Here is a 27,890-nt window from a genome sequence, read left to right as displayed (position 1 = left end):
GGCAAAGGATGTTTCTGGAATGGACACGAACATGCTCAAAGATCTCGGTTCAACTCTTGCTACTCCTATTGCCTCAATCATTCATCTTTCAATTTCATCTGGTCACTTTGCAAAGGCCTGGAAATCTGCTATTGTTACCCCTGTCTGTAAATCCGGTGACTCGACTTCTCTGAATAACTACCGACCTATAAGCATTCTTCCAGCCATTTCCAAAGTTGCAGAAAAATGGGTGTCAGAGCAGATTGTCCATGTTTTAAACAGCAGCTCCCCCTCTCTCCACGCCATGCAGTTTGGTTTCAGATCCAAGCATTCCACTGAAATGGCTACATGCCTCTTCATTGAGAAAATAAAATCTTCTCTCGACAAGGGTGGAGTTGTCGGGGCGGTGTTCTTGGACCTCAGCAAAGCTTACGAAACAGAAAATCACTCTGTTCTTCTTACCAAGCTCTCAAAATGTAACTTCTCTCAAAGCTGTGAGCTGGATTGAATCATATCTGCATGACCGAACACAATCTGTATCAGTTAACAACTACAGGTCAGAGTCTCTTAGGCTAACCTCTGGAGTCCCTCAGGGATCAATATTAGGCCCCCTTTTATTTAGTCTTTATATCAACGATTTGCCCACCGTTTGCTCTGAAGCAGAGTGCGTAATGTACAGTCTTTTAAACTGGGACAGTCTTCACATATTTGCAGATTTAAATTTGATTTATAAAGTACTGCATGATTTGGCTCCAGCTCCTCTGGCTGAGTTCATCAGCCAAAGAAACAGCTCTGAGCGTGTCACTCGAGGCTCTGTCAGAGGTGACCTTCTCATTCCTCTGCGCAGGAGCACTTTCACTAAGTCAGCCTGGTCAGTGAGGAGCGCTGGTGAGTGGAACTCAGTACCTGAGGAGGTTAAACTGCTTACAACATACAAGGCCTTCAAAAAAAAACTGAAAATGTGGTTAGTTAACACCTATAGCTGCCAACACTAAAAGACAAGTATGTTATGATGTTTTTCTTTTTTTTTTTGTTATGATCAAATGATTTGTGGTTTTATTCTCTCTTAATAGTAAGTCTTTATGTATCCTGTTTTATATTATATTGTCTTGTAGATGTATTTTACTGCTTTTTTACATCATGGCCAGGGGACAAGAGATGAAAACTAGCCTTCTGGCTAATTCTGGCTTTTTTAACCATGTGTATTTCATGTGTTTTATGAAATTGCACTGTCCCCTTTCAAATAAACTGATTAATAATAATAATGATTTGCCATCGATGACTAGCTTGACAAAAAAAAGAAATAAACATTACTGCACCCAAAATAGCATGTTCCATGTTGTCGTATTGCTCTTTGAGTGAACACCGCAGCCATATGTGCTCTCGCTGCGCAGAACTCTATGCGACAATTGATAGAACTCGTGCCATCGCGGCCACCACGTCAATACAATTGAGTGTTGCCACATTCAACATGGCCGCCACATAGGCATGGGAGTGACGTCTGTTGGTTGAAACGAGTCATCATGTATAACTATGACATGGAAACAGGTGGATCTCAGTCTTGCGTGATCAGTATTCGCACATAGTTTCTGGACAGGACACACCCTGCTCCAATATTACTGGCTCCAGGTCACGAGCCGCGACACTATGATTGGCTGTTGTACACCTGTAAAACACGCCCGACTTCTTCCAGACGGGAAAAGAAGTATTTGATAAAAATGTGGCGCCGTTAGTATGTTTCCCACTAACTTAACCCACCCTAATCCTTGCTATGTCACATGTCGTCTGCAGTGTTGAAACAAGAAAAATAAGTTGAGACGACATTGCTAGTCGCGACAAAGTTAGAGAAACAAGAGAGGCTTGAAAATGTCTCTCTGAAAGCCGAAAAAAACACAAAGTGGATGTTGAAAACCGGCAGTTCCAGACGGAATGGACTGAGAAGTATTTATTTTGTCTGCCGAACGCAACAAGTACCAAACCGGTCGGTACCCTGATGATGCAGATATAAGAGACCTTTAACCGAGTTGGAAATAGTCAACACGTGCACGCTTGCCGTCATTGATGAAGTGAGTTGACAGCAAAACGAAGCAGCTTGTCACTTGAGCTATGAAAAAAGGGCTAACCTGGCTGCCAGAAAATTTGATGTCGATTCGACTCATAGGCTGAGTTGGAAAAACCCGGTTCCATGTTTGAGAAACAAATGCAGAAATACGTGTTTGTTGGTTGGACTTGTCATGCAATGTCACCTCAACTCGGCATTTACTTCATACAACTTAAAATTCCTTGTTCGTCGAACTTAGAATATCAGGTTGAGCTAACCGTTTATCACCTTCATATTAATCAATTTAACTTATTCTTGAAAGTGCCATCAACTTACATGGAAGTGTATTGAACTAGAAATATCATTAGCTCTCTGAGCTCAAAATTTTAAGGCAGTCAGGTTACTTGGTTTTTACAGTGTATAGCCACAGTGGTCGGTGAGCAAAAAAGCGAATGTCAAATCTTGCTTGTAAGTAAGCAAATTGACAAACTACAAAGTCAACCGAGCATCAACAAATATCTTCACAATTTTGCTCAGTGACAAGATTTGCATGAACTTCAAAACATCAACCTTTCAGCAACAAAGCAAAACAAGTCATACAACCTCGACAAGCAGTAAAAGTCATGAAACAGAGAAACATCTGACTCACCAGAGTCGACATCCGAGAGCAGTTCCCCGACGTCTGCTCGCCGCCGTGCGGCACGTCGGCGTCCGCTCCGTCCACGCTCACTAAACTTTGACTCACGGCTTGCGTGTTCATCACGTGACCTTTGGCGGCGGCGCACGCCTCGTAACTGTAGACGTGCGGGAGCGTCCCCGCCGTCCCCAACGTGTCGCAGTAGCGCGGCGGATAATACGGAATGACGGGGAGGTCGGAGCGGTACAAGACGCGAGACCGTCTCCACCTGTACACCTTGAGCGATACGATAAGCAGCAAAGAGGCGACGAAGAGGAAGGAGACCGCAGCCAGAGCCGAGACTAAGTAAAAAGTCAGCCGGTCGTCGTCGTCCTCGCTAAAGTCGTCGGCGAACTCCGACCTCGGCACTTCGGGGAAGCCGTCCGCCAGCGCCACGTTCACCGCCACCGTGGCCGAACGAGAGGGCCGCCCGTTGTCCTCCACGACGACGGTCAGTCTTTGTTTGACGGCGTCTTTATCGGTCACTCGGCGGACAGTTCGCATTTCTCCATTGTGGAGGCCCACTTCAAACAGCGCCCCCCTGTCTGTGGCAAATTTGTGCTGCACTTTATAGGAGAGCCAGGCGTTCTGTCCGGAGTCCACGTCCACGGCCACCACTTTAGTCACCAGATAGCCCGCGTCTGCCGAACGAGGCACCGTTTCGGCGTGCGGCGGGACCGGGTACAGGACCTGAGGGGCGTTGTCGTTCTGGTCCCGGATCAGGATGCCCACGCTCACGTTGCCGCAGAGAGGAGGGGAGCCTCCGTCCTGCGCTCGCACCGCAAAGTCCAGCCGCTTCATCCGCTCGTAGTCGAAGGAGCGCACGGCGCTGACGACGCCGCTTTGGGCGTTCACGGACACAAACGAGGCAATCGGAGTTCCCCCGATCTCGCCCTGCTCCAACATGTAAGAGACACGAGCGTTCTGGTTTTCATCTGGGTCTTTGGCGCTCACTCTCAGCACGGAAACACCCGGCGAGTTGTTTTCGGCGAGGTCGGCACGATAAAAGCTGACGGCAAACACAGGAGCGTTGTCGTTCACGTCGGAAACTTTCAAATGAAAAGTTCTCTCGGCGGAGAGGGGAGGCGAGCCGGCGTCCGACGCGACGACCGTGATGTTATATTCGGACACGCTTTCGCGATCGAAATCGGCATCGGTCACCAAGGCAAAATAATTTCGCACGTTGGATTTCATGCGAAATGGAACGCGGCCTTGGATGGCGCACCTCACGTGACCGTTTTCGCCAGAATCCTGGTCTTTCACGTTCATGATACCAATCGTGGTACCAGCCGGGGAGTCTTCTGAAACCGGACTCGTGAAGGACATCACGTTGAGGACGGGGACGTTATCATTCAAATCCAGGACTTCGATTTCCACTTTGGTGGAGTCTGTTAATGCACCTTGATCTTTAGCTTCAACCATGAACTCGATTGTTTTGTCTTTTTCATAATCGATTTCTTTTACGACCGATATGCATCCTGTCATCTCGTCTATATGAAACAAATCTGCGATTTCTGCATTTGATTTGGAAAACGAGTATGTGACTTTCCCATTTGAACCGCTATCGGCATCAGTGGCATTCACAGTCAGAACGTGAGTGCCTTTCGCTGCATTTTCAATCACTTTTGCTTTATAAACGGTTTGATTAAAGACGGGCGCATTATCATTTGCATCTTGAATGTTAATATCTATATTTACCGTACCTGACCTCTGTGGATTCCCACCGTCTACAGCCACTAATTTAAGGGAAAGTCGCGGCTGCTGTTCCTTGTCTAAAGCTTTCTGCAGGACCATTTCTGCATGTTTTCTGCCTCCAGGATTGAAGTGTTGTTTCAAAACAAAATGATCACTCGGTGTTAAAACGTAACTCTGCACGCCGTTTGCACCCACGTCAGCATCATACGCACTCTCCAGAACAAAACGGGAGCCAAGTGCAGCAGACTCGCTTATTTCGAATTGCAAATAATTATTTTTAAAAGTGGGCGCGTTGTCGTTGACGTCCAACACTTCGATGGTGACCGGGTGCAATTCCATGGGGTTTTCCAACAAAATCTCGAAGGTGAAGCTGCACGGCGTCACGTCTCCACACAGCTGTTCTCGATCTATCCTCTCACGGACAACCAGGAGCCCTTTGTCCGCCCTCAGCTCGGCGTACTGGACGTTCTCCCCGGTCACGATGCGGGCCCGCCCAGAACGGAGTCTTTTCAGATCCAAACCGAGATCTTGGGCCACATTTCCGACGAGCGAGCCTTTTTTCATCTCCTCGGGGATCGAGTAGCGGATTTGGGCCTCGGTTGCGTTGAGAAAAAAACACCAAAAGACAAAGAGGCAGGCCGCGCGTCGCCATCGCATTCCTCCTCGGCTCGGATGAATGTTTTTCGCCTCCATATGAAAATTTACAATATTCCAAGAAAGTCAAGCAATCGAAAAAACGACAGAACCAAAGCAGGCGCAATCAGATGCGCGTTATTTGAGCTCAACGATTGGACGTTGTTCACGCGAAGCTCTCTGGTGCCAAATGGCAGCGACAGAGGAGGGAGCTGCACTGCATCACACAGCGCCAACACATCCATTTACCGTGTAACAGCGCCCCTTAGAGGCCGATATGCCAAACTGCCCAGTTAGAATAAAAGCTTCAACATGGGGGGGAAAAACATCCTTGAATATGCTCCGTCCTGTTAAATAACTGCATTAAATATAATTACAAAATAAAGACATATTTTCCGAGTTAAGGTTGTCATTTGAATAAACAGCCAATCAACACAGTTACAGGAATGAAGTTGTGCGCGGAAGAGTAATACAAGTGATAGAAATGATGATTATTGATTGGAATTCTTCAGAACGAGCGCTGGTCAACAAATCCCTTGGAAGCTGCCCTTCAGCACCATGGACAGAGACAAGACTGCACGAGGAGCTCACTGCTCACTTTGGGGCGAGCGAAACATCATTTGGAAAAGTACAATGCACGACTCGTCCACTCCCTCTTATCATGATGTGATATGACAACAATAAAAAAAAATGCATTACTGATGAGGCTTCATCTTTACAATGTCGAATTCCAGAATATTAACATACAGTGGAACCTCGATTCAACAGACGATTATGGTCAGAGGATCGTCTGTTACAGCTGATTGCCCGTTCGATTGAAGCCATTTTTTATTTTTTTTGTGGCCATTTGCCCATATTACTGTACAGTACAAAATTGGTTTTGTGCTTTTTCGTGGCCTAAAATGCACATTAAAGTACCCATTTATTGGTAATACATATTTTTTAAAAACTTGAAAATTTTTGAAAAGTTTTATATTTTATCCAAACTGACTACGCTGATGTGCTTGATGTAGAAAGTGCTGACGTATTTGCCATAAGCCGCTTGCTTTCGTGAGTCGTGACAAATTAGTGTGCTTCCGAATTCTAAATGCGTTGCCATTGACGAACAGCTTGACGAAAAATTTTTTTTTAAAAATTAAAAAAAAAAAACTGTTACTGTACCAAAAATAGCATGTTCCAGACTCCAGGGATTTATGTGTTGTATTCCTCGTTGAGTGAATACCGCAGCCATGTGCGCTCTCTCTGCGTAGAGCTTTATGCGAAAACAGATAGAACTCGTGCCATCATGGCCACCACGTCGATACAATTGAATGTTGCCACATTCAACATGGCCGCCACATAGGCATGGGAGTGACGTCTGCTGGTTGAATCTAGTCGTATTGTATATCTGTGACACGGAAATAGGTGCAGCCCAGTCTTGCGTGATTAGTATTCCCACATAGTTTGGGGTGAGCTAAACATTATTTGGAAAAGTACAATGCACGACTCGTCCACTCCCTCTTATCATGATGTGATATGACAACAATAAAAAAATACATTATTGATGAGGCTTCATCTTTACAATGTCGAGTTCCAGAATATTAACATACAGTGGAACCTCGATTCAACAGACGATTATGGTCAGAGGATCGTCTGTTACAGCTGATTGCCCGTTCGATTGAAGCCATTTTTAATTTTTTTGTGGCCATTTTCCCATATTACTGTACAGTACAAAATTGGTTTTGTGCTTTTTCATGTCCTAAAATGCCCAGTAAGGTACCAATATATTGGAAATAAATATTTTTTTAAAACGTGAAAATGTTTGAAAAGTTTTCTATTTCATCCAAACTTTCAACACTCATGTGCTTTATGTCGACATTGCTGACATATTTGTCATAGGCCACGCGCTTTCGTGAGTCACGACAAATTAGTGTGCTTCCTAGTTCCAAATGCTTTGCCATCGATGAATAGCTTGACAAAAAAAAAAAAAAAAAAACATTACTGCACCCAAAATAGCATGTTCCATATTGTCGTATTGCTCTTTGAGTGAACACCGCAGCCATATGTGCTCTCGCTGCGCAGAACTCTATGCGACAATTGATAGAACTCGTGCCATCGCGGCCACCACGTCAATACAATTGAGTGTTGCCACATTCAACATGGCCGCCACATAGGCATGGGAGTGACGTCTGTTGGTTGAAACGAGTCATGATGTATAACTATGACATGGAAACAGGTGCATCTCAGTCTTGCGTGATCAGTATTCGCACATAGTTTCTGGACAGGACACACCCTGCTCCAATATTACTGGCTCCAGGTCACGAGCCGCGACACTATGATTGGCTGTTGTACACCTGTAAAACACGCCCGACTGCTTCCAGACGGGAAAAGAAGTATTTGATAAAAATGTGGCGCCGTTAGTATGTTTCCCACTAACTTAACCCACCCTAATCCTTGCTATGTCACATGTCGTCTGCAGTGTTGAAACAAGAAAAATAAGTTGAGACGACATTGCTAGTCGCGACAAAGTTAGAGAAACAAGAGAGGCTTGAAAATGTCTCTCTGAAAGCCGAAAAAAACACAAAGTGGATGTTGAAAACCGGCAGTTCCAGACGGAATGGACTGAGAAGTATTTATTTTGTCTGCCGAACGCAACAAGTACCAAACCGGTCGGTACCCTGATGATGCAGATATAAGAGACCTTTAACCGAGTTGGAAATAGTCAACACGTGCACGCTTGCCGTCATTGATGAAGTGAGTTGACAGCAAAACGAAGCAGCTTGTCACTTGAGCTATGAAAAAAGGGCTAACCTGGCTGCCAGAAAATTTGATGTCGATTCGACTCATAGGCTGAGTTGGAAAAACCCGGTTCCATGTTTGAGAAACAAATGCAGAAATACGTGTTTGTTGGTTGGACTTGTCATGCAATGTCACCTCAACTCGGCATTTACTTCATACAACTTAAAATTCCTTGTTCGTCGAACTTAGAATATCAGGTTGAGCTAACCGTTTATCACCTTCATATTAATCAATTTAACTTATTCTTGAAAGTGCCATCAACTTACATGGAAGTGTATTGAACTAGAAATATCATTAGCTCTCTGATCTCAAAATTTTAAGGCAGTCAGGTTACTTGGTTTTTACAGTGTATAGCCACAGTGGTCGGTGAGCAAAAAAGCGAATGTCAAATCTTGCTTGTAAGTAAGCAAATTGACAAACTACAAAGTCAACCGAGCATCAACAAATATCTTCACAATTTTGCTCAGTGACAAGATTTGCATGAATTTCAAAACATCAACCTTTCAGCAACAAAGCAAAACAAGTCATACAACCTCGACAAGCAGTAAAAGTCATGAAACAGAGAAACATCTGACTCACCAGAGTCGACATCCGAGAGCAGTTCCCCGACGTCTGCTCGCCGCCGCGCGGCACGTCGGCGTCCGCTCCGTCCACGCTCACTAAACTTTGACTCACGGCTTGCGTGTTCGTCACGTGACTCTTGGCGGCGGCGCACGCCTCGTAACTGTAGACGTGCGGGAGCGTCCCCGCCGTCCCCAACGTGTCGCAGTAGCGCGGCGGGTAATACGGAATGACGGGGAGGTCGGAGCGGTACAAGACGCGAGACCGTCTCCACCTGTACACCTTGAGCGATACGATAAGCAGCAAAGAGGCGACGAAGAGGAAGGACACCGCAGCCAGAGCCGAGACCAAGTAAAAAGTCAGCCGGTCGTCGTCGTCCTCGCTCAAGTCGTCGGCGAACTCCGACCTCGGCACTTCGGGGAAGCCGTCCGCCAGCGCCACGTTCACCGCCACCGTGGCCGAACGAGAGGGCCGCCCGTTGTCCTCCACGACGACGGTCAGTCTTTGTTTGACGGCGTCTTTATCGGTCACTCGGCGGACAGTTCGCATTTCTCCATTGTGGAGGCCCACTTCAAACAGCGCCCCCCTGTCTGTGGCAAATTTGTGCTGCACTTTATAGGAGAGCCAGGCGTTCTGTCCGGAGTCCACGTCCACGGCCACCACTTTAGTCACCAGATAGCCCGCGTCTGCCGAACGAGGCACCGTTTCGGCGTGCGGCGGGACCGGGTACAGGACCTGAGGGGCGTTGTCGTTCTGGTCCCGGATCAGGATGCCCACGCTCACGTTGCCGCAGAGAGGAGGGGAGCCTCCGTCCTGCGCTCGCACCGCAAAGTCCAGCCGCTTCATCCGCTCGTAGTCGAAGGAGCGCACGGCGCTGACGACGCCGCTTTGGGCGTTCACGGACACAAACGAGGCAATCGGAGTTCCCCCGATCTCGCCCTGCTCCAACATGTAAGAGACACGAGCGTTCTGGTTTTCATCTGGGTCTTTGGCGCTCACTCTCAGCACGGAAACACCCGGCGAGTTGTTTTCGGCGAGGTCGGCACGATAAAAGCTGACGGCAAACACAGGAGCGTTGTCGTTCACGTCGGAAACTTTCAAATGAAAAGTTCTCTCGGCGGAGAGGGGAGGCGAGCCGGCGTCCGACGCGACGACCGTGATGTTATATTCGGACACGCTTTCGCGATCGAAATCGGCATCGGTCACCAAGGCAAAATAATTTCGCACGTTGGATTTCATGCGAAATGGAACGCGGCCTTGGATGGCGCACCTCACGTGACCGTTTTCGCCAGAATCCTGGTCTTTCACGTTCATGATACCAATCGTGGTACCAGCCGGGGAGTCTTCTGAAACCGGACTCGTGAAGGACATCACGTTGAGGACGGGGACGTTATCATTCAAATCCAGGACTTCGATTTCCACTTTGGTGGAGTCTGTTAATGCACCTTGATCTTTAGCTTCAACCATGAACTCGATTGTTTTGTCTTTTTCATAATCGATTTCTTTTACGACCGATATGCAACCTGTCATCTCGTCTATATGAAACAAATCTGCGATTTCTGCATTTGATTTGGAAAACGAGTATGTGACTTTCCCATTTGAACCGCTATCGGCATCAGTGGCATTCACAGTCAGAACGTGAGTGCCTTTTGCTGCATTTTCAGTCACTTTAGCTTTATACAAAGTTTGATTGAAGACAGGAACATTATCATTTATGTCTAAAATGTTAATTTCAATATTTACCGTACCTGACCTCTGTGGATTCCCACCGTCCACAGCCACTAATTTAAGGGAAAGTCGCGGCTGCTGTTCCCTGTCTAAGGCTTTCTGCAGGACCATTTCTGCATATTCTCTCCCTCCCGGACTGACGTGTTGCTTCAAAATAAAATGATCACTCGGTGTTAAAACGTAACTCTGCACGCCGTTTGTACCCACGTCAGCATCATACGGACTCTCCAGAACAAAACGGGAGCCAAGTGCAGCAGACTCGCTTATTTCAAATTGCAAATAATTATTTTTAAAAGTGGGCGCGTTGTCGTTGACGTCCAACACTTCGATGGTGACCGGGTGCAATTCCATGGGGTTTTCCAACAAAATCTCGAAGGTGAAGCTGCACGGCGTCACGTCTCCACACAGCTGTTCTCGATCTATCCTCTCACGGACAACCAGGAGCCCTTTGTCCGCCCTCAGCTCGGCGTACTGGACGTTCTCCCCGGTCACGATGCGGGCCCGCCCAGAACGGAGTCTTTTCAGATCCAAACCGAGATCTTGGGCCACATTTCCGACGAGCGAGCCTTTTTTCATCTCCTCGGGGATCGAGTAGCGGATTTGGGCCTCGGTTGCGTTGAGAAAAAAACACCAAAAGACAAAGAGGCAGGCCGCGCGTCGCCATCGCATTCCTCCTCGGCTCGGATGAATGTTTTTCGCCTCCATATGAAAATTTACAATATTCCAAGAAGGTCAAGCAATCGAAAAAACGACAGAACCAAAGCAGGCGCAATCAGATGCGCGTTATTTGAGCTCAACGATTGGACGTTGTTCACGCGAAGCTCTCTGGTGCCAAATGGCAGCGACAGAGGAGGGAGCTGCACTGCATCACACAGCGCCAACACATCCATTTACCGTGTAACAGCGCCCCTTAGAGGCCGATATGCCAAACTGCCCACTTAGAATAAAAGCTTCAACATGGGAGGGGAAAAAAAACATCTTGACTATGCTCCGTCCTGTTAAATAACTGCATTAAATATCATACAAAAATTTACATAAATACAAATTTTCCGAGTTAAGGTTGTCATTTGAATAAACAGCCAATCAACACAGTTACAGGAATGAAGTTGTGCGCGGAAGAGTAATACAAGTGATATAAATGATGATTATTGATTGGAATTCTTCAGAACGAGCGCTGGTCAACAAATCCCTTGGAAGCTGCCCTTCAGCACCATGGACAGAGACAAGACTGCACGAGGAGCTCACTGCTCACTTTGGGGCGAGCGAAACATCATTTGGAAAAGTACAATGCACGACTCGTCCACTCCCTCTTATCATGATGTGATATGACAACAATAATAAAAAAATGCATTACTGATGAGGCTTCATCTTTACAATGTCGAATTCCAGAATATTAACATACACTGGAACCTCGATTCAACAGACGATTATGGTCAGAGGATCGTCTGTTACAGCTGATTGCCCGTTCGATTGAAGCCATTTTTTATTTTTTTTGTGGCCATTTGCCCATATTACTGTACAGTACAAAATTGGTTTTGTGCTTTTTCGTGGCCTAAAATGCACATTAAAGTACCCATTTATTGGTAATACATATTTTTTAAAAACTTGAAAATTTTTGAAATGTTTTATATTTTATCCAAACTGACTACGCTGATGTGCTTGATGTAGAAAGTGCTGACGTATTTGCCATAAGCCGCTTGCTTTCGTGAGTCGTGACAAATTAGTGTGCTTCCGAATTCTAAATGCGTTGCCATTGACGAACAGCTTGACGATAAAAAAATATTTAAAAATTTAAAAAAAAAAACTGTTACTGTACCAAAAATAGCATGTTCCAGACTCCAGGGATTTATGTGTTGTATTCCTCGTTGAGTGAATACCGCAGCCATGTGCGCTCTCTCTGCGTAGAGCTTTATGCGAAAACAGATAGAACTCGTGCCACCATGGCCACCACGTCGATACAATTGAATGTTGCCACATTCAACATGGCCGCCACATAGGCATGGGAGTGACGTCTGCTGGTTGAATCTAGTCGTATTGTATATCTGTGACACGGAAATAGGTGCATCCCAGTCTTGCGTGATTAGTATTCCCACATAGTTTGGGGCGAGCTAAACATTATTTGGAAAAGTACAATGCACGACTCGTCCACTCCCTCTTATCATTATGTAATATGACAGCAATCAAAACAAAATATCTATCATATGATGAGGCTGCATCTTTACAATGTCTCGTTCCAGAATATTGACATACAGTGGAACCTCGATTTAACAGACTATGAGGGGCAGGGGGTCGTCTGTTACAGCCGCTTCTCCGTTCTATTGAAGCACTTTTTTTGTGGCTACATGCACCCATATTACTTCACAATACAAATGTGTTTTGAATTTTTTCGTGGCCAAAAACGCACAGTACTGTACAAATGGATCGAAAATAAATATTTAAAAAAACTTGAAAATGTTTGAAAAGTTTTTTATTTTATCCAAACGGACCACGCTAATGCGCTTGATAGAGCCAGTGCCTTCGTTAATCGCGACACATTAGTGTGCTTCCTAGTTCCAAATTACTTCATGAAAAAGCTGTGTGCTGACCAGACTTAGTGATTGTGCGCGCGACAACATAAGACAGTGCCGATCTTGCCACATCCACTGCCAAAACAACAATACAAACATCTGCAATTTACGACAAGGTGTTTTCTCAAGTTAGAAGTGGGCTGAAATATCCAAATTTGGACAGTCACAATTTAAGAGTTGCATGACAAAGCTGCTGTTGTTTTTTGGAGTCTGTAAAGTAAACAATCGCGTGGCTGTTTCGTTCCCCCAAATTGAGTTACTCTGATTGGCTCGCGAAGGCGCCGTGCGTTGTGATGTGACTGGCTTGTGTCGTCTGATTGGTGAATTCGAGTCAAATGACAGTGATCACGTTCGATTGGCACAACAGGCGCCCGATGCGGAAGTCGAAGATGGAGTCTAAAAATAGACGCGCACACGCAAGACTGAATAAATAAAAGTAGCGAACGGCATGTCGATCATTGTCACAGAGTAAAAGTATCGATCATTCTTCACATAAATACTCAAGTAAAAAGTAGAGTGCAAAATTTGGGGATTATTTTTGCAATAACTGAGCAATAATGCTATTGATTTGAAGTTGTATTTGACAAATGTCAAATCCTAACAAGTTCCTTTGAAACGTTTTACAAATACGTTAGAGTGCTCTCCACTGTGCAGTTGCTTCAAGGTCAGATGACAAAGATCTTATGGGGTCAGTTAAAATGCATATTTGCATTGTTTATTTGTTATGTAATACATTCGCGTAACTTCCAGCAAGTGTTCAACCATAGTTTAGCTAAAAATGAGGTTTTCATGACACATATTGAGTCCTCCCCGAACACACCCGAAGCTCAAGACACCGGGGTGTGGTTAGTCTCTCCAAACACATCGCGCCACACACTATACGCAAGGGCGAGCAACGTCTCGGAATATGTCGAGGAGGAGGATTTCGACGTACAGGAGCACCCGACTGAACTTGGCGTCGTCAAAGCCTACGTTTGAGCCGATCAGGAGGTGGGAACCTGGCAGTGACGACGACGAGCAGACAAGTACTGCGTGGGTCTCTTTTTTCCGACTCCCCAGTGCATAGTAACCATAATCGAGTCGTAGGTATATGCAAGGAAATGCTCACCTCGTCTGCGCCGCTTCGCCGCTGCACCGTGGCGGCCGCGAGATTAAGTTCTCTTGCTGGCGGTTGAGGTCCCGACGGCCGTAGGAAAAAATAGTTGGCATCGCAGCTGGTTTCAGCTTCTGCCTCTGTCTCCGATGCTTTCTGCTAAGTCTTACTCAAAACAGGCCGATTCGAAGTGATCAGCACAGAGTTTGGAATGCTTGCTCGGCACCCGTAGCGCACCGCGTTTCTGCCCCTGTCGATTGACTTTCCCTATCCGCTGGTCACGTATTCCTTTTTCACTTGGAAAGCCCCCCCGAAAACTTTTGCCACTGCCTGAACCATTTGTACAACCAAATGCCACACAATCAACCATCGTGACATCGCGAAATCATGCGACAGAAAATGTACAAACTGATGAAAGAACGCGATCATTCCTTGAAGTTGTCGGTCAAATCAGGATACAATAGACAGCACTTTATTTCACTGAGAAATAGGGTAGTGAAAGAAATAAGAAAATCTAAAGCTGACTTTTTCATGACTGCTTTGAATAGTGCGAAGGGAAATTCAAACATAACCTGGAATTCTATTCAAAAAGTATTGGGTGATACACAAAATACCAAAACAAAACTAATGCAAATTCAATGAAATGGAAACATCCTGACGGAACCTCAAGTGACGGCTGATGCTTTTAACAACGACTTCATTGAATCTGTCAGAAATCTCTGCGAAGTTTGCAGTCAAACAAAGGAAGGAATACCGTGCATTGTCTGCAACGCTGTTCTTCACGATGACAAATATTACTGAGAGCAAAGTTATCGATTGAATTCATTCACTCAAACCATCGAAGGCAAAGGATGTTTTTGGAATGGACACGAACATGCTCAAAGATCTCGGTTCAACTCTTGCTACTCCTATTGCCTCAATCATTCATCTTTCAATTTCATCTGGTCACTTTGCAAAGGCCTGGAAATCTGCTATTGTTACCCCTGTCTGTAAATCCGGTGACTCGACTTCTCTGAATAACTACCGACCTGAAAGCATTCTTCCGGCCATTTCCAAAGTTGCAGAAAAATGGGTGTCAGAGCAGATTGTCCATGTTTTAAACAGCAGCTCCCCCTCTCTCCACGCCATGCAGTTTGGTTTCACATCCAAGCATTCCACTGAAATGGCTACATGCCTCTTCATTGAGAAAATAAAACCTCCTCTCGACAAGGGTGGAGTTGTCGGGGCGGTGTTCTTGGACCTCAGGAAAGCTTTCGATACAGTAAATCACTTTTGATTGAATTATATCTGCATGACCGAACACAATCTGTATCAGTTAACAACTGCAGATCAGAGTCTCTTAAGGCTAACCTCTGGAGTCCCTCAGGGATCAATATTAGGCCCCCTTTTATTTAGTCTTTATATCAACGATTTGCACACCGTTTGTTCTGAAGCAGAGTGCGTAATGTATGCAGACGACACGGTTTTCTTTGTTCATGGTCGCTCCAAAGATACTGTTGCTGCTAAACTCACGAATACAATGTCCTGTGTCACAACTTGGTTGCAGGAGTGCGGTCTTCAGCGAAACGTTTCTGAAACCGTAGGCATGTATTTCACTAAAACAAATAGAGTATCACCTGACCCCGACATACTTGTTCATGGAGAAAAAATGCCAATTGTCAGCCAATACAAATATCTTGAGTTAACAATAGATTCACAGCTTTATTGACAAATTGTGTAAAAATATCAAGTTAAACCTCACAGATTTTCTTGCAAAACGAAACGTCAACTGAAGCCGTAAAAATGTACTTACATTCAATGATTCTTAGTCACTTTAACTATTGCATAACCAGTTTGTTCCCAGGCTGGTCAGAATGCAAAAAAAACATAGGAAGTTTTGTACAAACAAGTCATTAAAGTGATGGATAAAAAAATCAAGGCACTATCATCACTGTGTAATTTTTAAAAAATACAGTCTTTTAAACTGGGACAGTCTTCACATATTTGCAGATTTCAATTACATTTCTTAAGTACTGCACGATTTGACTTCATCAGCCAAAGAAACGGCTCTGAGCGTGTCACTCGAGGCTCTGTCAGAGGTGACCTTCTCATTCCTCTGCGCAGGAGCACTTTCACTAAGTCAGCCTGGTCAGTGAGGAGCGCTGGTGAGTGGAAGGACGTGAAACTGCTTTCAACATACGAGGCCTTCACAAAAAAACGGAAAATGTGGCTCGTGAACACCTACGGCTGCCAACACTAAACACAAGTATGTGAGGATGGTTTTTTTGTTATGATCAAATGATTTGTGGTTTTATTCTCTCTTAAGAGTATAGTAAGTCTTTGATTATGTATCCTGTATTATATTGTCGTGTAGATGTATTTGACTGCTTTTTTACATCTCGGCCAGGGGACGACAGATGAAAACTAGCCTTCTGGCTAATTCTGGCTTTTTTAAACATGTGGACTTCATGTGTTTTATGAAATTGCATTGTCCCCTTTCAAATAAACTGATTATTAATAATAATAATAAAATACGTATCAATACAAGAACAAGGCTTCTCCATGATATAAATTCTGAAAAGAAACATAGATTGAAACAAATGCACTGATTTGACTCACCAGAGTCGACATCCGAGAGCAGTTCCCCGACGTCTGCTCGCCGCCGAGCGGCACGTCGGCGTCCGCTCCGTCCACGCTCACTAAACTTTGACTTACGGCTTGCGTGTTCGTCACGTGACTCTTGGCGGCGGCGCACGCCTCGTAATTGGAGAGTTTTTGACCAGCTTGTTCAATCGAATTCCAGCGGGTGAGAAGATGCCTGAGGAATGCGAGCAAAAGTATGGTTTCATGCCTAGAAAGAGTACCACAGATGCATTTGCCTTGTGGGTGTTGATGGAAAAGTACAGAGAAGGTCAGAAGGAGCTCCATTCTGTCTTTGTGGATCTAGAGAAAGCCTATGACAGAGTACCCAGAGAGGAACTGTGGGACTGCATGCAGAAGTCTGGAGTGGCAGAAGTATGTTCGAATAATACAGGACATGTATGAGGGCAACAGAACAGTGGTGAGGTGTGACAGACGAATTTTAGGTGGTGAAGGGACTGCATCAGGGATCAGCCCTGAGCCCCTTCCTGTTTGCAGTGGTGATGGACAAGCTAACGGATGTGGTTAGACTGATGCTTTCACTGCAGATCACGACGTCATCTGCGAACATCATGGTCCACGGGGATTCCAGTCTGACCTCATCTGTCAGCCTATCCATTGCCACTGCAAGCAGGAAGGGGCTCGAGGCTGATCCGTGATGCACTCCCACCTCCACCTTCAATTCCTCTGTCACACCTCACCACTATTCTGTTGCCCTCATACATGTCCTGTATTATTCTGACAGACTTCTGCATGCAGTACCACAGTTCCTCTCTGGGTACTCAGTCGTAGGCTTTCTCAAGATCTACAAAGACAATGTAGCTCCTTCTGACATTGTCTGTACTTTTCCATCAACATCCTCAAGGGAAATTATTCATCTGTGCTACTGTTTCTAGGCATGAAACCATACTGTTGCTCGCATTCCTCAGGCATCTTCTGACACGCTAGAATTCTGTTGAACAAGCTGGTCAAAAACTCCACAGCCACCTCTCCTAGATGCTTCCAAAACTCCACAGGAATGTCATCAGGACCAACAACCTTTCCATTTTTCATCCTCTTTCATGCCTTTCTAACTTCCTCCTTACTGATCATTGCCACTTCCTGGTCCACCACACTTGCCTCTTCTACTCTCCCTTCTCTCTCATTTTCCTCATTCATCAACTCCTCAAAGTATTCTTTCCATCTCGCTAGCACCAGTCAACACATTTCCATCTCTGTTCTTAATCACCCTAACCTGCTGCACATCCTTCCCATCTCTATCTCTGTCTGACAAACCTGTATAAATCCTTTTCTCCTTCTTTAGTGCCCAACCTGGCATACAAGTCATCATATGCCTCGTTTGGCCTTTGCCCTCCATCGCATCTCAATGTATTCCTTTCTCCTCCTCTCAGTGTTCCACTTCTTCTCAGCTAACCTCTTTCCTTGAATGATTTCCTTTACTTTGAGGTTCCACCACCAAATCTCTTCTCCCCTTTCCAACGAGAAGATGCCCTATTTCTGTGTACTTTTAATCAAGCCTAGCTTTCAGGTTCTGAACACGACTGTAAATGAAATGTAATGACTTTAAAATATGTATCAATACAAGAACAAGGCTTCTCCATGATATAAATTCTGAAAACAAACATAGATTGAAACAAATGTACTCATTTGACTCACCAAAGTCGACATCCGAGAGCAGTTCCCCGACGTCTGCTCGCCGCCGCGCGGCACGTCGGCGTCCGCTCCGTCCACGCTCACTAAACTTTGACTCACGGCTTGCGTGTTCGTCACGTGACCTTTGGCGGCGGCGCACGCCTCGTAACTGTAGACGTGCGGGAGCGTCCCCGCCGTCCCCAACGTGTCGCAGTAGCGCGGCGGATAGTACGGAATGACGGGGAGGTCGGAGCGGTACGGGACGCGAGACCGTCTCCACCTGTACACCTTGAGCGATACGATAAGCAGCGAGCAGGCGACGAAGAGGAAGGAGACCGCAGCCAGAGCCGAGACTAAGTAAAAAGTCAGCCGGTCGTCGTCGTCCTCGCTAAAGTCGTCGGCGAACTCCGACCTCGGCACTTCGGGGAAGCCGTCCGCCAGCGCCACGTTCACCGCCACCGTGGCCGAACGAGAGGGCCGCCCGTTGTCCTCCACGACGACGGTCAGTCTTTGTTTGACGGCGTCTTTATCGGTCACTCGGCGGACAGTTCGCATTTCTCCATTGTGGAGGCCCACTTCAAACAGCGCCCCCCTGTCTGTGGCAAATTTGTGCTGCACTTTATAGGAGAGCCAGGCGTTCTGTCCGCAGTCCACGTCCACGGCCACCACTTTCGTCACCAGATAGCCCGCGTCTGCCGAACGAGGCACCGTTTCGGCGTGCGGCGGGACCGGGTACAGGACCTGAGGGGCGTTGTCGTTCTGGTCCCGGATCAGGATGCGAACGGCGGCCGCGGAGCTCAGCGGAGGGGACCCGGAGTCGCGGGCGCTCACGTTGAAGTCGAACGACTTGATTTGTTCGTAATCGAAGGATCGGAGCGCGCGGACGACGCCGCTCTCCGGGTGGACCGAGACAAAAGAAGACACGGCCGCTCCGTGAACTTCTTTCTCCTCCAGGAAGTAAGACACTCGAGCGTTCCGGCCCCAGTCCGCGTCACCGGCACTGACGGTCAAGACGGAAAAACCGGGAGGGTTGTTCTCTGCTACGGTCTTCCCGTATTCCGACTGACGGAATTCGGGCGGGTTGTCGTTCACGTCGGATATTTGAACGTTGACGTTTTGACTGCTAGACAGCGGCGGAGAGCCTCGGTCGGACACTGTTATGGTCACGTTATATTCGGGGACGCTTTCCCGGTCTAAGAAGTTTTCGGTCACTATGGTGTAGTAACCTGCTAACGAAGACTCGATTTTAAACGGGACGTCAGCGTTAATGGCGCACTTGACAACACCGTTGCCGTCGGCGTCGTCATCATTCACGTTGAAAACAGCCACGGTTGCACCTGGGGGAGAATCCTCAGGTATGGACTGAGAAAAGGACATCAACTTGATTGTGGGGACGTTGTCGTTCTCATCAATTATGTTGATGAAAACCTTACACGTGTCCGTATAACCTCCGTGGTCACTGGCCTGGACGTTTAACTCATAACTCTTTGATTTCTCAAAATCCAATTTACCAATAATTTTTATCTCTCCTTCATGAACATTAATGTCAAACATTTGCTCCGCCTCGTTGGTAATATAAGGAGTGGAATATGTGACGTCACCGTTGAGGCCCGCATCAGCGTCGCTTGCACTCACCGTCGCGATCAAGGTTCCTGCAGGTGAATTTTCTCGCACATCGACCTTGTAAACAGGTTGAGTGCACACTGGCGCGTTGTCGTTGGCGTCCAGCACAGTGATTTGAATTCTCGCCGTCCCCGATCGATGTGGCTCACCGCCATCTGACGCAATCAACATGAGTGTCAGGCTCTCCTCCTGTTCTCGGTCTAAAGGCTTCTCTAAAACCATTTCGATAACTTTCCTGCCATTTGGTTGGTTTTGTATTTCCAATTTAAAATTATCTAATGGTTTGAGTATGTATTTCTGAATATCATTAAGACCAACATCAGGGTCGTCTGCATTCGCGAGAGAGAAACGAGTGCCAAGTGTCACACTTTCGGCAATTTTCAAATGAATTTCAGGCTTTGGGAAGGACGGACTGTTGTCATTAATGTCCACGACCTCCACTGTCACGCGATAAAGTTGGATGGGATTTTCTAAAATGATGTCGAAAGTGAAGCTGCAGGGCGTCGTCTTTCCACAAAGCTCCTCTCGGTCGATGCGCTCTTGAATGACAAGTGTGCCTTTGTCTCGCTTTAAATCCACATACTGTCGGCCTCCTTTCGTAATAATACGAGCTTTACCTGCTCCTAGTCTGGCCACATCCAAGCCCAAATCTCTCGCAATGTTCCCCACGAAAGAGCCTTCCGCCTGCTCCTCCGGTATGGAATAGCGAGCCTGTCCGCTCACGGAGCGCAGCTCACAGAGACAAAGAACGACAAACAGTGTGCGCCATCGGCCTCTGACAGCGCGCATCCACAGACGGTCCATCGCGGATCCGAAAATATCCAAACACCTTGAAAATAAAAACCTCGGTCGAATGTTCCCAAATCAAACAGGAGAATCCACGGAAAACGTTCCTCATCGAATGGCGAGCAGAGCGTCGTCTTTCTCGTCTGCGAAGCTCGAAAAGGAGTCCGAGAGGAGGACTGCTGCACGGACGAGTTTCCTTCCAATTCAATGACGTAGCACGAGCGGCGCTCAGAGCATTTTCGCGGAACTGCACCTCCACGTGATTGCCAAGGGAAACTGCTTTTTTTTTTTATAAATCTGGGGCCACAAAATAGCAAAATAGCAAGACTGGACAATTGGATGTTGTACTTAACGCTTTTGGAATCGGGTTGTTTACATTTACTATTTTACCAATAGGACATTATATCAAACAATGCTGGACAAAAATATTGATCTCAAGGTGTTGTTAAAATAATTAAACAGTTTTCTTTTGCAATTTAATTTTAAAAGTTTAAAGTTGAATTTAAAAAAGAGATTAATATACACTTAACTGATATTTTTATTTTGTTTGGAAAGAATGCATTCAATATTGAATCCAGACTATTTAAAAAAAATTCAACAAAAGGTATGACAACATGAACAAATGTTGAGAATGATGACACAGATATAATACCTAAACTTTAAACAACAATACAACCACGAAAATAAGGTGTTAATACATAACTACGGAGGAAATTGATTTTAGCGAATCGAAAACGGAGTCAAAAAGAAGAACGAACGAGGTTGAATCGCTGCTCCAACTTCATTTGTATGTCTGAATTGTCAGCTCCGAGCAATTCCAGCACCATGGACAACGACAAGGAACATCCAGCCCAACACATTTTAATTGTTACCAAAGGTTCTTTACTTTTCATTTGAGTTAATAATCATGGCTAGAAAACCATGATTATCCAATTAAACAAACCTTGATAAAATATTTCAGATGTAATAAATCTGTACGCTGCAAAAAGAAGGACAATTCAAAGGATGGATTGATATCCACTTCCCTCACTGTTCCTCCACCTTCTCCCTGCTTTCACTGCAGACCACGACCGTCCATCCGTATCATTTTCTGAGCCGCTTCTCCTCCTTAGGGTCGCGGGCGTGCTGGAGCCTATCCCAGCGATCATCGGGCAGGAGGCGGGGTACACCCTGAACTGGTTGCCAGCCAATCGCAGGGCACATACATACAAACAACCATTCACACACACGTTCACACCTACGGGCAATTTGGAGTTGTCAATTAACCTACCATGCATGTTTTTGGGATATGGGAGGAAACCGCAGTGCCCGGAGAGAACATGCAAACTCCACACAGGCGGGGCCTGGGATTGAACCCGGTCCTCAGAACTGTGAGGCAGACGCTCTAACCAGTCGTCCACCGTACCGCCTAGATCACAACGTCATCTGCAAAAATCATGGTCCACAGGGATTCCAGTCTGACCTCATCTGTCAGCCTATCCATTACCACTACAAGCAGGAAGGGGCTCGAGGCTGATCCCTGAAGCACTCCCACCTCCACCTTCAACTCCTCTGTCCCACCTCACCACTGTCCTGCTGCCCTCATACATGTCCTGTATTATTCTAACATACTTCTGCCACTCCAGACCTCCGCATGCAGTCCCACAGTTCCTCTCTGGGTACTCTGTCATTATTTCATAAGTCTGTACGCTGCAAACAAAAACCGGACAATTTAAAGGATGTATTGGTGTGAGTGTTGTGCAGCTTTTCGGGAAGAGGTGAGACAGGCTCTCGGTGGACGGGAGGAGTTTCCAGAAGACTGGACCACTGTAGCCAAGGTGATCAGAGAGGCAGGAAGGAGAGAAGGAGACTTGGTGGTGGAACCTCACAGGACAGGAAATCATACAAGGAAAAAGGTTAGCTAAGAAGAAGTGGGACACTGAGAAGAAAGAGTAGAGGCGAAAGGAATACATTGAGATGCGACACAGGGCAAAGGTAGAGGTGGCAAAGGCCAAACAAGAGGCATATGAGGACATGTATGGCAGGTTGGGCATTAAAGAAGGAGAAAAAGATCTCTACAGGTTTGTCAGACAGAGATAGAGATGGGAAGGAGGTGCAGCAGGTTAGGGTGATTAAGGACAGAGATGGAAATGTGTTGACTGGTGCCAGCAGTGTGCTAGCTAGATGGAAAGAATACTTTGAGGAGTTGATGAATGAGGAACATGAGAGAGAAGGGAGAGTAGAATAGGCAAGTGTGGTGGACCAGGAAGTGGCAATGATTAGTAAGGGGGAAGTTAGAAAGGCATGAAAGAGGATGAAAACTGGAAAGGCGGTTGGTCCTGATGACATTGCTGTGAAGGTATGGAAGCATCCAGGAGAGGTGGCTGTGAAGTTTTTGACCAGCTTGTTCAATAGAATTCTAGTGCGTGAGAAGATGCCTGAGGAATGGAGGAAAAGTGTACTGGTGCCCATTTTTAAGAACAAAGGTGATGTGCAGAGCTGTGGCAACTATAGAGGAATAAAGTTGATGAGCCACACAATGAAGTTATGGGAAAGAGTCGTGGAGGCTAGACTCAGGACAGAAGTGAGTATTTGTGAGCAACAGTATGGTTTCATGCCAAGACAGAGTACCACAGACGCATTATCTGCCTTGAGGATGTTGATGGAAAAGTACAGAGAAGGTCAGAAGGAGCTACATTCTGTCTTTGTGGATCTAGAGAAAGCCTATGACAGAGTATCCAGAGAGGAACTGTGGTACTGCATGCGGAAGTCTGGAGTGGCAGAGAAGTATGTTCGAATAAAACAGGACATGTATGAGGGCAGCAGAACAGAGGTGAGGTGTGACAGACGAATTTAAAAGGGTGAAGGGACTGCATCAGGGATCAGCCCTGAGCCCCTTCCTGTTTGCAGTGGTGATGGATAGACGAACGGATGAGGTTAGACTGATGCTTTCACTGCTGATCACGACGTCATCTGCGAACATCATGGTCCACGGGAATTCCAGTCTGACCTCATCTGTCAGCCTATCCATTACCACTGCAAGCAGGAAGGGGCTCGAGGCTGATCCCTGATGCACTCCCACCTCCACCTTCAACTCCTCTGTCCCACCTCACCACTGTCCTGCTGCCCTCATACATGTCCTGTATTATTCTGACATACTTCTCTGCCACTCCAGACCTCCGCATGCAGTACCACAGTTCCTCTCTGGGTACTCAGTCGTAGGCTTTCTCAAGATCTACAAAGACAATGTAGCTCCTTCTGACATTGACTTTTCCATCAACATCCTCAAAGCAAATTATGTGCTCCGGTTTCTAGGCATGAAACCATACTGTTGCTCGCATTCCTCAGGCACCTTCTGACCCGCTAGAATTCTGTTGAACAAGATGCTTCCAAAACTCCACAGGAATGTCATCAGGACCAACAGCCTTTCCATTTTTCATCCTCTTTCATGCCTTTCTAACTTCCCCCTTACTAATCATTGCCACTTCCTGGTCCACCACACTTGCCCCTTCTACTCTCCCTTCTCTCTCATTTTCCTCATTCATCAACTCCTCAAAGTATTTTTTTTCCATCTGTCCAGCACACTATCGGCACCAGTCAACACATTTCCATCTCTGTCCTTAATCACCCTAACCTGCTGCACATCCTTCCCATCTCTCTCCCTCAGTCTGGCCAACCTATATAGATCTTTTTCTCCTTCTTTAGTGTCCAACCTGGCATACATGTCATCATATGCCTCTTGTTTGGCCTTTACCACCTCGACCTTTGCCCTCCATCGCATCTCAATGTATTCCTTTCTCCTCCTCTCAGTGTTCCACTTCTTCTCAGCTAACCTCTTTCCTTGAGGATTTCCTTTATTTTGAGCTTCCACCACCAAATCTCTTCTCCCCTTTCCAACGAGAAGATGCCCTATTTCTGTGTACTTTTAATCAAGCCTAGCTTTCAGGTTCTGAACACGACTGTAAATGAAATGTAATGACTTTAAAATATGTATCAATACAAGAACAAGGCTTCTCCATGATATAAATTCTGAAAACAAACACAGATTGAAACAAATGTACTGATTTGACTCACCAGAGTAGACATCCGAGAGCAGTTCCCCGACGTCTGCTCGCCGCCGCGCGGCACGTCGGCGTCCGCTCCGTCCACGCTCACTAAACTTTGACTCACGGCTTGCGTGTTCGTCACGTGACCTTTGGCGGCGGCGCACGCCTCGTAACTGTAGACGTGCGGGAGCGTCCCCGCCGTCCCCAACGTGTCGCAGTAGCGCGGCGGATAGTACGGAATGACGGGGAGGTCGGAGCGGTACAAGACGCGAGACCGTCTCCACCTGTACACCTTGAGCGATACGATAAGCAGCAAAGAGGCGACGAAGAGGAAGGAGACCGCAGCCAGAGCCGAGACCAAGTAAAAAGTCAGCCGGTCGTCGTCGTCCTCGCTAAAGTCGTCGGCGAACTCCGACCTCGGCACTTCGGGGAAGCCGTCCGCCAGCGCCACGTTCACCGCCACCGTGGCCGAACGAGAGGGCCGCCCGTTGTCCTCCACGACGACGGTCAGTCTTTGTTTGACGGCGTCTTTATCGGTCACTCGGCGGACAGTTCGCATTTCTCCATTGTGGAGGCCCACTTCAAACAGCGCCCCCCTGTCTGTGGCAAATTTGTGCTGCACTTTATAGGAGAGCCAGGCGTTCTGTCCGGAGTCCACGTCCACGGCCACCACTTTAGTCACCAGATAGCCCGCGTCTGCCGAACGAGGCACCGTTTCGGCGTGCGGCGGGACCGGGTACAGGACCTGAGGGGCGTTGTCGTTCTGGTCCCGGATCAGGATGCCCACGCTCACGTTGCCGCAGAGAGGAGGGGAGCCTCCGTCCTGTGCTCGCACCGCAAAGTCCAGCCGCTTCATCCGCTCGTAGTCGAAGGAGCGCACGGCGCTGACGACGCCGCTTTGGGCGTTCACGGACACAAACGAGGCAATCGGAGTTCCCCCGATCTCGCCCTGCTCCAACATGTAAGAGACACGAGCGTTCTGGTTTTCATCTGGGTCTTTGGCGCTCACTCTCAGCACGGAAACACCCGGCGAGTTGTTTTCGGCGAGGTCGGCACGATAAAAGCTGACGGCAAACACAGGAGCGTTGTCGTTCACGTCGGAAACTTTCAAATGAAAAGTTCTCTCGGCGGAGAGGGGAGGCGAGCCGGCGTCCGACGCGACGACCGTGATGTTATATTCGGACACGCTTTCGCGATCGAAATCGGCATCGGTCACCAAGGCAAAATAATTTCGCACGTTGGATTTCATGCGAAATGGAACGCGGCCTTGGATGGCGCACCTCACGTGACCGTTTTCGCCAGAATCCTGGTCTTTCACGTTCATGATACCAATCGTGGTACCAGCCGGGGAGTCTTCTGAAACCGGACTCGTGAAGGACATCAAGTTGAGGACGGGGACGTTATCATTCAAATCCAGGACTTCGATTTCCACTTTGGTGGAGTCTGTTAATGCACCTTGATCTTTAGCTTCAACCATGAACTCGATTGTTTTGTCTTTTTCATAATCGATTTCTTTTACGACCGATATGCATCCTGTCATCTCGTCTATATGAAACAAATCTGCGATTTCTGCATTTAATTTTGAAAATGAGTATGTTACTTTCCCATTTGAACCGCTATCGGCATCAGTGGCATTCACAGTCAGAACGTGAGTGCCTTTTGCTGCATTTTCAGTCACTTTAGCTTTATACAAAGTTTGATTAAAGACAGGAGCGTTGTCATTTATATCTTGAATGTTAATTTCAATATTTACCGTACCTGACCTCTGTGGATTCCCACCGTCCACAGCCACTAATTTAAGGGAAAGTCGCGGCTGCTGTTCTCTGTCTAAGGCTTTCTGCAGGACCATTTCTGCATATTTTCTGCCTCCCGGACTGACGTGTTGCTTCAACACAAAATGATCACTCGGTGTTAAAACGTAACTCTGCACGCCGTTTGCACCCACGTCAGCATCATACGCACTCTCCAGAACAAAACGGGAGGCAAGTGCAGCAGACTCGCTTATTTCAAATTGCAAAAAAATATTTTTAAAAGTGGGCGCGTTGTCGTTGACGTCCAACACTTCGATGGTGACCGGGTGCAATTCCATGGGGTTTTCCAACAAAATCTCGAAGGTGAAGCTGCACGGCGTCACGTCTCCACACAGCTGTTCTCGATCTATCCTCTCACGGACAACCAGGAGCCCTTTGTCCGCCCTCAGCTCGGCGTACTGGACGTTCTCCCCGGTCACGATGCGGGCCCGCCCAGAACGGAGTCTTTTCAGATCCAAACCGAGATCTTGGGCCACATTTCCGACGAGCGAGCCTTTTTTCATCTCCTCGGGGATCGAGTAGCGGATTTGGGCCTCGGTGGCGTTGAGAAAAAAACACCAAAAGACAAAGAGGCAGGCCGCGCGTCGCCATCGCATTCCTCCTCGGCTCGGATGAATGTTTTTCGCCTCCATATGAAAATTTACAATATTCCAAGAAAGTCAAGCAATCGAAAAAACGACAGAACCAAAGCAGGCGCAATCAGATGCGCGTTATTTGAGCTCAACGATTGGACGTTGTTCACGCGAAGCTCTCTGGTGCCAAATGGCAGCGACAGAGGAGGGAGCTGCACTGCATCACACAGCGCCAACACATCCATTTACCGTGTAACAGCGCCCCTTAGAGGCCGATATGCCAAACTGCCCACTTAGAATAAAAGCTTCAACATGGGAGGGGAAAAAAAACATCTTGACTATGCTCCGTCCTGTTAAATAACTGCATTAAATATCATACAAAAATTTACATAAATATAAATTTTCCGAGTTGAGGTTGTCACTTGAACAAACAGTCAATCAACACAGTTACAGGAAGGAAGTTGTGCGCGGAAGAGTAATACAAGTGATATAAATGATGATTATTGATTGGAATTCTTCAGAACGAGCGCTGGTCAACAAATCCCTTGGAAGCTGCCCTTCAGCACCATGGACAGAGACAAGACTGCACGAGGAGCTCACTGCTCACTTTGGGGCGAGCGAAACATCATTTGGAAAAGTACAATGCACGACTCGTCCACTCCCTCTTATCATGATTTGATATGACAACAATAATAAAAAAAATGCATTACTGATGAGGCTTCATCTTTACAATGTCGAATTCCAGAATATTAACATACAGTGGAACCTCGATTCAACAGACGATTATGGTCAGAGGATCGTCTGTTACAGCTGATTGCCCGTTCGATTGAAGCCATTTTTAATTTTTTTGTGGCCATTTGCCCATATTACTGTACAGTACAAAATTGGTTTTGTGCTTTTTCGTGGCCTAAAATGCACATTAAAGTACCCATTTATTGGTAATACATATTTTTTAAAAACTTGAAAATTTTTGAAAAGTTTTATATTTTATCCAAACTGACTACGCTGATGTGCTTGATGTAGAAAGTGCTGACGTATTTGCCATAAGCCGCTTGCTTTCGTGAGTCGTGA

General features: G+C 46.6%; 4 protein-coding genes across 12 annotated transcripts in view; all 4 read right to left on the bottom strand.

The window, feature by feature from the left end:
- Positions 1-27,890, bottom strand: part of LOC133407442 (protocadherin gamma-C5-like) — a 276,972-nt gene that overhangs the window by 147,284 nt on the left and 101,798 nt on the right. The window contains exon 1 of one of the 9 annotated variants that reach the window (XM_061685363.1): positions 24,465-27,185. The exons of the other annotated variants lie outside the window; for them this stretch is intronic. Within the exon in view, the coding sequence (XP_061541347.1) occupies positions 24,465-26,879 (2,415 nt within the window). The 5' untranslated portion in view covers positions 26,880-27,185. Of the gene's footprint in view, positions 1-24,464; positions 27,186-27,890 lie in introns of those variants that run through there. 9 annotated transcript variants of the gene reach the window in all.
- LOC133408056 (protocadherin beta-16-like) lies at positions 2,586-5,248 on the bottom strand. The gene has a single exon (XM_061686543.1). It carries the CDS (start codon positions 5,082-5,084, stop codon positions 2,586-2,588), a length of 2,499 nt encoding a protein of 832 aa, XP_061542527.1. The 5' UTR covers positions 5,085-5,248.
- On the bottom strand, positions 8,298-11,074 carry LOC133408055 (protocadherin beta-11-like). The gene has a single exon (XM_061686542.1). The coding sequence runs from the start codon at positions 10,794-10,796 to the stop codon at positions 8,298-8,300; it is 2,499 nt and encodes an 832-aa protein (XP_061542526.1). The 5' UTR covers positions 10,797-11,074.
- On the bottom strand, positions 17,285-20,802 carry LOC133407561 (protocadherin beta-16-like). The gene has a single exon (XM_061685584.1). The coding sequence runs from the start codon at positions 20,427-20,429 to the stop codon at positions 17,946-17,948; it is 2,484 nt and encodes an 827-aa protein (XP_061541568.1). The 5' UTR covers positions 20,430-20,802; the 3' UTR covers positions 17,285-17,945.

Source organism: Phycodurus eques, chromosome 9 (genome assembly GCF_024500275.1).
Source record: "Phycodurus eques isolate BA_2022a chromosome 9, UOR_Pequ_1.1, whole genome shotgun sequence".
In the NCBI taxonomy this organism is placed as follows: domain Eukaryota; kingdom Metazoa; phylum Chordata; class Actinopteri; order Syngnathiformes; family Syngnathidae; genus Phycodurus; species Phycodurus eques.
Note: the sequence above shows the minus strand (reverse complement) of the source record. Positions and strands in the feature narration are given on the sequence as shown.

What these genes read in the sequence shown, in the direction of transcription:
- LOC133407561 (XM_061685584.1), bottom strand. Translation starts at nt 20,429, where the DNA reads ATGGACCGTCTGTGGATGCGCGCTGTCAGAGGCCGATGGCGCACACTG.
- LOC133408056 (XM_061686543.1), bottom strand. Translation starts at nt 5,084, where the DNA reads ATGGAGGCGAAAAACATTCATCCGAGCCGAGGAGGAATGCGATGGCGA.
- LOC133408055 (XM_061686542.1), bottom strand. Translation starts at nt 10,796, where the DNA reads ATGGAGGCGAAAAACATTCATCCGAGCCGAGGAGGAATGCGATGGCGA.